Source organism: Primulina tabacum, chromosome 6, assembly GCF_025594145.1.
Source record: "Primulina tabacum isolate GXHZ01 chromosome 6, ASM2559414v2, whole genome shotgun sequence".
In the NCBI taxonomy this organism is placed as follows: domain Eukaryota; kingdom Viridiplantae; phylum Streptophyta; class Magnoliopsida; order Lamiales; family Gesneriaceae; genus Primulina; species Primulina tabacum.
Genome location: NC_134555.1, coordinates 44438959 through 44451381, shown reverse-complemented (window position 1 = coordinate 44451381; position 12423 = coordinate 44438959). Strand labels below are relative to the sequence as shown.

Genomic DNA, 12423 nt, shown 5'->3' with positions numbered 1-12423 from the left:
AATCCAAATTTTAAGCATAAACTTTTCATTCCTAAACTACCCCAGTGAGTCCTGAACTGTAAGAACCTCGCATTGTATTATCGTGAATCATATTTGATTCTCGATAATTTATGAAATTGTCATGTTATTAAGTGTACGAAGTATATAATTGACAATGAAAGTGAGAAAATATGTTGTGATAATGAAAGATTGTAGTAGTAATTGATTTGTATTTGAATGGTGTGCTAAACCGCAATAGAGAAGTGATACATATTACGGTTTTCAGCATAATTATATGAGTATTAGTTCAAATGAAATGAAACCAATTTCATTAGAAAGCTAATACATATAACTAAAACTTTCATGTTTTGAGTTTTGTCCAAATCTATTTGAAAATAGGGACAAGCGCAGCTTGGTAAAACAAATTTTGGACAAAACTGGGCGCGCGGCTGCGTCAGTTCTGCGCCCCTGCGCGCACCACCTCAACTGCACAGGATTTAACAATGATAATGATGATTTTTTTGATAGAAATCTTAATTTCTCTTTCTTCTTCTTCGAAGAAACGTAAGAATCCATTTCTATCGTCCGAATCTATATAGAAACGTTGTCGAAACTCGAAACAAATTATATATTCGCAGACATTGTGTTGAGATCGTTCTTTTGAGGTAAAGTTCTTGTAGTTTCAGCACCTTTATTTATTGAATTGCTGGAATAACATGTATTTAAATTCAATATCAATATTTGTGATAGAATAACCGACAAGAAACTAACTTTCAAAGTTGAAATTGAATTATGTTATGATTTCAATTTTATATGATTTTTCAAAGTTTCAAAATAATTTTGAAACTTGAAATTTTGATTGTAAATGATTGTATAATAATAAGTTATTAGGATTTATAATGCGATATAATTATCCTAATAATGTAGATGTTAAACTAAATAGCGTATAACGAATTGATACATTCAAATACGCTATTAGTGTCACATTTGAAAGAATTTATTGATTGAAATAAATATTTTGATTATGTAGATAGATTTTCTGTACTGAAATCCTAAAGCTACGTTGAACTGGAAACGAAGAATTGAGGTATGTCTTAATCGAGTAACATACGACATGTATCTGTGTCATATGATATATGCTTAATTGATTTGGCTAAAAATATGTGTCTATATGTCTTATTTGTTGAGTTGATGTGGCATACACGACATTCATGATTGATAGATCGATGTATAAAATAAATATTTTGCTAACACACATCATTTTATACATACATCGATACATGACATGCACGTTGAGCTATGATATTTGGATACCTTGATATCATTGGATTTTGATTCTGGGGTTTTGAGCACTATACTATGTTTGGTATTATGTGGCCCATAAAACATAGTCATTCGTGGCCCCTCTGATTGATTGGTTGAGATTTGAGATTTGATGACACTTTGCCGACGCTATTATACGAATCATCCCTTATATTTGAGTCATTAGTTGGGAGTTTAGATTTAACTCATAACTCAAGAATAAATGTTATATAGATTCCATATATTATTTATCTTTCTTATCGTGTTCATGCAAATCTTTAACATGTCAAACAATTTTTTTAGAGTATTTGTTCATATTGAAGTTTGAAAATTTTTTTGACAACAAAACTTGTAATTTTATCTTGATAGATCAATTGCTACAAGATTTACTAACCACGAGGGAAACTCACCATTTATCCACACAAAAGAGGAATGGTAGTAAGAAAAAAAATGAGCAATGTTATGAGCTACATTATTAGCCAATCTATTCTCATGAATAAAATCCGCAACTACGGGTTTTTTTTATAAGGTCTATGACTTCTGAAATACGAAGACCCTGAAAACCAATGTCTTTCTTAAAGTTCGTGACTGCTTGCACTGCCAATAAGGAATCTGTTGTTACTTGAAAATCATAGAACTATTTGTCATATAGTATCTTGATACCTTCCTTGATGGCATCTAGTTCTCCCATAAGTACTGAAACAGGTTTTTGTATTTGTTTACCAAAGGCCAGAAGTAGTCGGCCTTGATTGTCTCGGAGTATTCCACCCACACTGTATTGATTCAGGTTCTCATTGACACATGCATCAACATTCAGCTTTAGAGAATTATTTCCTGGTTTCTTCCACGTCTTGGCCGAAGGTTGCCTTTTAGGAGTCGTTTTATCAGCAAGTCTAGCATCTTGAAATTCTGAAAGAAAGGCTCGACTCCAAATAATGTTCACTTCGTGCAATAGCCTATCATTACCATACAAGATAGCTAGCTTTTCTTTCCAAACGGCCCAAGCTTGTATTGCAAATTTTTCGAACTCACCCCATGATAGTTGCTCACTCATCCACCAACAGAAGTCCATCGATATTGAAGTTTGAATTTTAAAGTTGTTAAATCACATCATCATTCAATTATTGCTCTATTTGTTGCTATTTTAATTTTTTAGAATTTTTGTCAATAAATTTTCAGTCTGCCAAATATAACATTGAGAAATGCTTTTTATATGGGCAATCTGACAATTTAGGGATGAAACTGAAGTCACGTTAAAAAGCGAGGGATCCCTTTGAATTTTCCGCAGCAGGATAGGATGTCAACACCTGGGAGTGTGATAGCCATCAGATACAATTATCAACGGAGATTGGTGGTGCTCCTCCAAAGCAGAAACAAAGAGGGTCGATTTTTCATTTGAAGTAGTCTTGTTGGTTGTATGGAACAACTCCATGTTAAGGTAGCCCAGGCCATCCACGTCCTCAATCACGACAACCAATCGAGTAACCGCTTTGCTGCAAATCAATGGCTCCTTCAATTTCAGCAGACTGAAGCTGCTTGGCAGATCGCCGCCTCCTTCCTCACCTCAGATCTTCATCATCCATTCATTTCCGACTACGAAGTCCAGTTTTTTGCCGCTCAGATTCTGAAGCGAAAGGTTTTACCACCTTTACTACTGTTGCAGTGGTTGAACTTAAAACCCTAGTTGTATTGTATTACCGTCTAAAATTTACGTTAATGTTCGATGTTTTATTCGTCACGAGTTTTCATTTTGCCAACGGTAATTTATCCATAGGAAACTAGCAGCAAGTAAAGGAGCTCATAAAATTTAAGCAACCCGCCATTTTTGGCTAGCGTCACATAATACGACATATTAGCTTTCTTCACTTATCGTGCTTCTCAAGCCATAGGTCGTCTCCTTGCATACAGGCGATCGATGCTATCATAATCATGAATTATCAGTCCACCTACTTTACGTTATGTCATGTCTTTCTGTGTTCTGGCTATGTTTTGGGGCGAGGGGCTATTATCTAACCTTTTTTAAATATATTTGCAGATTCGTAATGAAGGGTACAGCCTCCAGTCAGGAGCAAAGAATGCTCTGCTGAATGCTCTCCTCTTAGCTGCTAAAAGATTTAGTTCAGGCCCTCCTCAGGTGTCATTTTTGATTTGCATCATTGAATGGTTCAATCAATCTTGGTGTGCACTAACAGTATTCGCTGAAATTCTGATTTTTTTTAAGCAGCTCTTAACACAAATTTGTCTTGCCCTCTCTACGCTTGTGCTTCATGCAGCAGAGCATGGAAAACCGATTGGGAATCTTTGGTACTGTCTGCAGAATCTACAGAGCCAACATAATGGAAGTCCTGCTGCTCTAGAAGTTCTGACAGTCTTGCCAGAAATTATCGAGGATCAAAATAGTGATAGCAGTATGACTTCAGCTCAGCGATATGAGTATGGGCAAGAGGTTTTCCATTCTGATCAATGCAACTTCTAATATTTACTAATTTTGGTTTATGCTCATTGTTGGGTTCTCTTCTCACATATGGTTTGCTACTGCTGGTGCAGCTTCTTGCACATACTCCTTTGGTACTGGAGTTTTTAATACAGCAATCTGAGGAGGGCTTTGGTAGCCATGTTCAAAATGGTGATAGTAACAGGAAGATATTGCGCTGCTTGTTAAGTTGGGTAAGACTGTAAGAGGATGGTTAAAAATTTTGAAGGCATTTTTGTTAACGTAGGTAATCGTGTAGCATTTGGCAACATCCAGTTTCTAGACTTTATCTATAAGAGGAAGGAATGATTGATTGTGAAGTATATATTGGTTCACCAAAGCTAATTTTCCTCTGCAGTCTATCCAAGATCACAGCTGTGAAGTGATGTAGGTTCTAAGAAATTTTATATGTATAAATTATAATTTATCTGCTGAACTTTAAAAATGTATTGATGATCAATTATCGATCTTAGTGCTTGGTTCTTCGATATGCAAGTATCATAAAGCATGCTATGTTTTGTGGTCTGTTTATTGCATATTGTCTTGCTGAGATATTTTTATTATCCTTTTCAACTCCGCTGCCATGTGCTTAGGTACGAGTTGGGTGCTTTCTAGAGATTCTTCCAAGCTCATTGCGTGCTCACCCTCTTTTTAACTTTGTCTTTAGTTCCTTGCAGGTAATGTCTTCTACTTCAAATAGGATGTTATGGTTTCTAAAGTGTTCCGTGACTTCAATTTTCTGATTTTATAGGTTGCATCTTCATTTGATCTGGCTATTGAGGTTCTTGTTGAGCTTGTGAGTCGACATGAGGTACAATCATGGGATAAATTTAAATTCCTTTTCAAACCATTCCTTTGACTTGTTAAATTTCTTAGTCCAAGTACGGTCCATCTTATTTACGTATATAATTCTTGTAAAGAACTAAACTACTCGTTTAAAAACCACAAGAGCCAATTCTTATTCTTGGTACTCCTCTAAAGGGAGGTTATTTCAGAGTTTTAATGAACATAATTGGGTGAAAAGCTGCAATGCTACATGTAACCTAATCAAGGCTGCAAATTAAAGATAAAGACTGGATCTAAAGTTGATTCAGATGTGTAAATTTTCCCGCCAATTTATATGAAACCAAGGTTGAAAGTACCTCACTTTCTGTGTTTATCTAGTGATGCTGCAGCTAGAGGGATTTAAGAGATATCAACTATATTTAATTTTAAATTTGTTTAGAGAAATAGTAATTAAAAATATATTGCTAATGCATGAATCTACACTACATCTATACCATCTATTAAGTGAAAGGGCCTTGGAGAAAATATTTGGTGTGGATGGTGAAGCTTTTTTCAGAATTCCATTAATATCCTTATAACTTCTATCATCCACTTTCTGGGTTGATCTAGTGATGCTGCAGCTAGAGGGATTTAAGAGATATCATCTATATTTAATTTTAAATTTGTTTAGAGAAATAGTAATTAAAAATATATTGCTAATGCATGAATCTACACTACATCTATCACTATCTATTAAGTGAAAGGGCCTTAGAGAAAATATTTGGTGTGGATGGTGAAGCTTTTTTCAGAATTCCATTAATACCCTTATAACTTATATCATCCACTTTCACTGATTTTCTCTCGTCAACCCTTTTTTTCCTTTCTGATTTTACAACAAGTAACCGAACAATACGAACTATTTATTACTTATCATGACCATAGATATTTCAATATTTATGTTATATTCCTTTGATGGAAACTAAGTTAATTCTATATAATTAAAAATTATAATATAAAAATTATTCTCATGCAACGCTTATGCGTTGGTAGTTAGTATTTTAAATTACTAAAGTATTTATTTGTTATTATTATTAAAGTAGAGACACCTTTAGTAACTAAATTTCAATTAATTTGGTGAGACTTATTCAAAATATAATTATGTCCTAATTGTGTAATTTTACATGTTAAATCTTTTTTTATTTTGCGTTTTTTTGTCTTCGTGGTATAAGAGCGATAGGCTTGATAACCAGTTAATAGTATTGAGGTCTAGCATAATGTCCCGATTGTACGAAGACAAAATCATGATTTGTTTTAAAGAAAGTTTAGGTTCGAAAGCATCAAACATGTGTCCTATGAGCCTTACTAGGTTTGAGAGCTCCTCCATCCACTGTAAAAACTATTTGGAGTGGGCTCAGTCGATTAAACTAGTTATTAATGACAAAGGATGTTTGTGTTACTTGATGAGAGAGAAGCCAGAGCTTGCAAAGGATGATCTGAAGTGCTCAAGTTGGAAATCCAAAAATTCTGTTGTAATTGTATGATTTATCAACTCTATGGATCTATCAAATAGAAAGACATATTTATTCTTATCCACTGGAAACGGCGTAAGCAGTGAAACTCATTCGAATATGTAATCTCATCCCAAATCTTCGAATTGAAGACTAATATGTGGCAGTCAAGAGCTATGATGATATGCGGAAGTGTGAGAATGACAACTTAAAGTATCATAATTGTATGGAAAGTGACATGGTATATGTATTCGTGGCTGGACTTAACAAAGACTTGGATGTAGTTTGGGAAGGATTTTGGGCATAAAACCTTTGCCATCATTGAGCCAGTGTCTGCTGAGGTTAAGAGAGAAGAGGGTCGAAGGAAAATTATGTTGAATGAGAAGACATCATCCTGAAATTTTGGGGTTGACCTGTTCATTAAAAATATATCTATTGCTGCATGGACTCGGCTGATTGGCGAGGGAGAAGTTTGGTGCGATCACTGTGATAAGTCCATGCATACTAAAGAAACATGTTGGGACTTGCATGGAAAGCTAGCTAATAGGAGCATAGGACTGAGATCCTTCAAACAAAAAGTCCATGGTGGTGCAAAGGATTATCAATCCGGACTTAAGAACTTGGCAACTAGGAAGTATCTCTAGGTCAGCCTCTAAGGAACAATTAAATCAGTTGTATAACTTGTTCCAATCCACATAATTTTCATAATCTACTTTTGTTCTAGCATCTTGTTCCTTGGCCAAGAATGATAGTTCTTAGTGTGTCCACCTTATCCTTGTATCCATAGATAATGATTTTAGTGCAACTGATCGTGTGACATGAACTTCCTGGTTTTTTTGTTCTTATGAGTTGTGTGCAGGAGACCAAAAATATAGAATAGCTGATGGTTTTCTATCAACTATTGCTGAATAAAGGATCTATTGGTGTTTCTAAAACCTTCATGCTCTACAATGTTCTTTATGTTCCTAATTTGGGAAGTTTACTTTCCATTAGCTAATTGACTAGTGATGTAATTTTTTTGTTGATTTGATAGAATCAATTAGGATAATGTTGGTTGATTTGATATAATCAATTAAGATAATATTTGATTTGATTAAGCTTAGTAAGACAAGATATTTTCCCATATTTATTGGGATTTTATTTTGATATGATTTTGTGGTGTTTTCCATTTAAGTGTATTCTACACTAGCCTTGTATATGCACAAATAAAATGAATAAAGTTTTCTCTTATTCCTCTTGTCATGCATTTATTTCTACATGGTATCAGATGCCGAGGATCCGTCATGAACTTCAAAGCAGCCATGGTTGGCGCCGGATCTGCTTCTTTTGCCACAGGCAGCTGTGGTAACACATTGGAGGGTGGATCTCAACCTCCTTCAAACATTGCCCTCTCCGATACTACCTCCTTTCAAATAACGATTTACATATTGAATGGGAAGAATTATCTTGAATGAGCACAATATTTCCGTCTTGTAACAGGGTTACTTGAACGGAGTGGTGAAGCTTCCACTCTCGACTGATGCAAAATATAAACAATGGCGATCTCAAAATTCCTTGGTCACAACGTTGTTCATCAACTAAATGGAACCCACCATCGGAAAACTGTTTATGTTTCTTCCGACAACCTGGGGACTGTGGGAGGCTATTTGAGACGTATTATGATCTGGAAAATTACTCTCAACCTATGTTGCATGGATACGGGTACGAGTATCGTATCGAATACGATACGGATACGGCGATACGTCAATTTTTGAAAATATAAGACACGATACGGCTAGGATACGACAATCATTAAAATATATATAAATGTTATATATATTTATATTTTATATAAATTTAGTATTGAAAAGAAAAAATCATAGAGATAGATGTAATATTCATTAATCATGATATCTTAGGTACAAACTACAAAATATTAAACGCAAAATCCATCTTAAACAAGTAAAAAAAAATCAAACATCCATATCGGTTTCATCACCAACACTGCCTTCATCAGTAAATAAGACTGACTCCAATTCAGGTTCGTCAAGAGACAAATTGGCAATTTCAAGGATAGCAGCACCCTCCATGTCCATGGAATCGAATGCATCTGCTCCAACATCCCACATCTTACTTTCTCCTTCATTATAATGTGGACTCCACCTTGATAAAAGACGAAGATTGTAGTGAACATACACCAAATCTTCTGCTCTTTGTGGTGTTATTTTGTTTCTCTTCAATGAGTGTATGAAATTGTAGGTGGTCCAATTTCTCTCACAACAAGAAGAAGAAGAAGGCTGCCCAAGTAGCTTTAAAGCTAAACTTTGAAGAGTTGGTGTGGAAGCACCATGTATAACCCACCACTTAGTTGGAGACATCAAACCTCGATCACGCATTGCATCATTATCAGAAAAGTCGTCAATGGCGGCTGAAAAAGAGGCAAATTCCTCGTTGACACTTCTTCGTTCTGATGAACAAGAATAATATCTTTCAATGCACTTTTTTCTTTCCCTTGAAACTTCGATATCCCTATGAGGAGGAAGACGATTGGGAGATTCTTGGAGCCACTCATCGCTGTAATATCTATATAAAAAGATTGATAATTAGATATGAACTGATATGTATAATTTGCTAAAACTTAGTTAAATTTTTTAGAGTTTTACCTCGGATTCAAAGAATGCGCCAAACAATGTAAAGATGTATTGCTTTTATTCCATCGCTGCACCAGAATATCATGAACAATCTCATAAAACTTTGAATCTCCACTGTGAGGCCCTTTCGAGATAGCAACCCTAATCTTCTCTATCATTTCATCCCACCACTCATATACTAAATGAAGACAAGGATGATCAGTGTCTGCTTTCCTTAGCATCTCATAAATCGGACTTGTGAAAGAAAGTATATAATCAATGTTTTCCCAGAATTGATCATCTAATATCTTGTACTTCACTGCTCTAGCCTTCAGTACGTCATCCTCCTTGTACAGATCCCATCTTTCACTAATCACCATGCTTTCAAGACATTTCTTGATTTGCCTAAACCTTTTAAGCATAATGATTGTGGAAGCAAATCGAGTCTCTGCAAGTGAGAGCATCTTCAAGTTCGAGTTATCGTTGAACATCGATAATCTCATATTGTGATTCATTATAAAATTCTTGATCATCAAAGCATTATCTGATACTTCTGCTATCCACTTGCACTCTTCAAAGACTTCTTTGTTTTGTACGGAGTCAATCGGTGCACAAATATTCTTCAAAGCAAGATTCAAAGTGTGCACAACACAAGGTGTCCAAAATATATGTGGATACTTTGCCTCAACAAGTAACCCAGCGGCCTTGCATACGGGAGCATTATCTGTGACCACTTGGACAACATTCTGATGTCCCACTTCGTTTATGGCATCGATGAGCAACTTCGAGATGAAACTTTTATCCTTGTACTCACCTTCACAATTTATTGGTTTTAGAAACATAGGGCCACTTTCACACACTGCCATGATATTAATAAGTGGTCTTCTTTGTACATCTGACCACCCATCACTACAAATACTAACACCTTTTTGTTTCCAAGCAGCTTTTGTTGGCTCCAACAACTTTTCAATATGAGCTTTTTCTCTTTGAAGAAGTGTAGTTCTCAATAAATTGTATCCGGGTGGAAGATAACCTGGAATCGTTCGTTGAGTAGCCATACTGAAAGCACGAATATAATGAGGATTTCTAGCAATATTGAAAGATAATCCCCCTGTGTAAAACAACCTCGCAATTTCAGAATGCATCTCATCTCTTGCATTCAAATTAAAAGCTTTTTCAAGAGGGCCAAGTGTTCCTTTCCTATTCTTTGTTGGATCATCACTTTGCAAAGAGAAAGGACTACTGCATGAGGATTTTGAAGCCATGTTTGATGCAGATGATGAAGGCAATTGTACTTCTTTCGGTTTAGCATTTTTCCTTCTCGATTCTGCGTCATCCAGAAGTTGTTGCATATGTTTTATTTGATCTATTGAAACAGCCACACAACCAGCAATTCCAAGTCCTTTGAGTTTTAATAGGTGTGCTTTCACCCTCGAGTACGATCCCTTGCACACTTTAGTACATATGTTACACGACCAAGTAACATTTCCTCCACCAGCTCCCTTTTCAATCTTCGTTACAAATTTCCACAATGGAGAAAAATCATCTACATCCTCTTGTATACTCTCCTTTTGAAAAATTTCCATTGCAAATAGGCTGTTAGAAGTTATGCAAAGCAAGAAACATAAAGTCAGCCATGGCACATAGAATACACTGTCATCCAAATTGACCAAATTCTAATTTACAAGAAATAGTTCACTGTATATTGTATAGCCAATAGTTCACTGTAAGCCTCTTTCTTCCAAATAATGTTATAACATTAAACTCTTTTGTGATGCTTGAAAATTATTGTCCTATAGTAAAACAAGAGATAGAAAACTCACTGTATAACTAAGAGATTTTCAAAAAAAAAAAATAAAGTTAATTTATTTATGATAAGAGAGATGCAGAAAAGATTACTACCCTCTTGGTTGCAGGCGGCGGCGGCGACGGAAGCGGCGGCGGCGACGGAAGCGGCGGCAGCGGCGGCGGTGGCGGCAGCAGTAGCAGTGGCAGAAATAGAGAAGAAGGGCGACGCGATATCACGTTGAGTGGCTTCAGCAGAAAGAGAAAGAAAGAGATGACAAATGTATATTGGAATTTAAAAGCCCAGCCCAATATATGTTAAAGTATTTTCCTTTTAGTCCTTAGCAATTTTAATTTTTTTAATTAACCCCTAAAACTTTTAAAAATTTACAATTTTGCCCAAACGTATCCGAAAAACGTATCCACGCCGTATCCATGGCGTGTCCTCGCCGTGTCCAAAACGTATCCGACTGGTCAACCCTAAAAAAAGTCAACGACACGGATTTTTGGGTATCCGACACGCGTATCTGCGTATCGTATCCGTATCCGTGTCGTATCCGTATCCGATACTTCAAAAAAAAAAATTTTCAAGGTATCCGTGCTACATAGCTCTCAACTATACGAGCTTAATTCTCGTATGTGGAGGATAGAACAAGGATCTAGTGATGTTACAACATATTACAACGAGTTGATGATTCTGAGGCATAAGTTGGATCCCTTTGAAGTGGAGAAATGGGAAAGTAGCAAGGACGACAGTACGACACTCAATATGGAAAAAAGAAGGAAATGAGCCGTGTGTTCGTGTTTCTTGCTGGTCTGGATGAAGAACTGGAAGAGGTTCGCTGCCACATACTTGGCCGCAACCATCTTCCGAGCATTCGCGAAGTCAAGAGGCTTGACGCCATGTGATGCTACCACCGAAGTCCATTGATTTATTGATAGTTACAGAAAGCTCTGCCATGGTTAGCAAGAACAACCACCTCTATGAGGACCGAAAGGGTGGGAAATCAAAACCCTTTCGCGAGAAGTGCAATAAACCATGGCATACCATCGATACTTGTTAGCAAATACACGGAAAACCAACCCATTTAAAAAAGAAGTCGGGCAACAACACAATAGGGATGGTAACAATAGTCGCGCCTTTCAAACAAGCAATATCGACACTGGACATCAACCATCTTCCTCATAACGTCTTACTTTCACAAAGGATCAACTGGACCACCTGTACCAATTGTTTCAAACTCGCTTGAATCTCTTATCCGTCCAATCTTTCATGTTCACTAGCCCAAACATGTATCTCTTCTGTGGCAAACATTGTAACTTTGATTCGTAATAGCTCGTGAATTCTGGATTCAGGTGCTACGGTTCATATGACGGGTTCGTCACAATTTTTTCCTCCAATATTCCTTGCGCGGAGAATCAAAAGGTTAAAATTTCTGATCGTTCTTTTTCTCCTGTTGCCGAGAAAAGAACCATTGCCGTCTCTTCTTCTTTGGCACTTAAAAATGTGTTGCATGTTACTTTTCTATTGTACAATTTATTGTCTGTAAGTAAATTAACTACTAATCTTAATTGTCGTGTCATTTTCTTGTCCTCTCACTGTGAATTTCGGGATTTAGCTTCAGGGAAGATGATTGGCAATGCTAGGCAGGATGGTGGACTCTTATCTTTTCAATGCTCAATCTTTCCTTGGACAATTTTATCAAAGGGCTTGTTTCAATTCTATTTCTACGCTAGTGTCAATGAGATCATGTTATGTCATAGTTGGTTAAGCCATCCTGATTTTACGTATTTGCAAAAGTAGTTTATGAATAAAACTCTATCTCCTTTGCATTGTGAAGTGTGTCAACTAGCAAAGCATCATCGTGCTATATTTCCACCTCAATCATACAAAAAATCAGCACCTTTGCCATGATTCATAGTGATGTTTGGGGCCCATGCAAAATTAAAACAGTAGCAAACTTTGGTTTATCACATTCATTGATTCTCGGGTTTTTTTAAA

General features: G+C 36.2%; 2 protein-coding genes across 8 annotated transcripts in view; one reads left to right on the top strand and one right to left on the bottom strand.

The window, feature by feature from the left end:
- The first annotated feature begins 2552 nt into the window (after positions 1 to 2552).
- Positions 2553 to 12423, top strand: part of LOC142549917 (transportin MOS14) — a 52183-nt gene continuing 42312 nt past the window's right edge. For 4 of the 7 annotated variants that reach the window (XR_012821279.1, XR_012821281.1, XR_012821280.1 and 1 more), the window contains exons 1-6: positions 2553 to 2917; positions 3317 to 3415; positions 3506 to 3727; positions 3829 to 3948; positions 4348 to 4431; positions 4506 to 4565. Coding sequence is in view for 4 of the 7 variants with exons in the window: in XM_075659151.1 (XP_075515266.1) it covers positions 2699 to 2917; positions 3317 to 3415; positions 3506 to 3727; positions 3829 to 3948; positions 4348 to 4431; positions 4506 to 4565 (804 nt within the window). In the remaining 3 variants the exon portion in view is untranslated. The remainder of the gene's footprint in view (positions 2918 to 3316; positions 3416 to 3505; positions 3728 to 3828; positions 3949 to 4347; positions 4432 to 4505; positions 4566 to 12423) is intronic. The other 3 variants (XM_075659150.1, XM_075659152.1, XM_075659154.1) reach the window with 3 other exon arrangements.
- Positions 7704 to 11042, bottom strand: LOC142549918 (uncharacterized). The gene is made up of 2 exons (XM_075659155.1): positions 8670 to 11042; positions 7704 to 8580 (listed from the first exon to the last, which is right to left on the bottom strand). Exons 1-2 carry the CDS (start codon positions 10220 to 10222, stop codon positions 7980 to 7982), a joined length of 2154 nt encoding a protein of 717 aa, XP_075515270.1. The 5' UTR covers positions 10223 to 11042; the 3' UTR covers positions 7704 to 7979.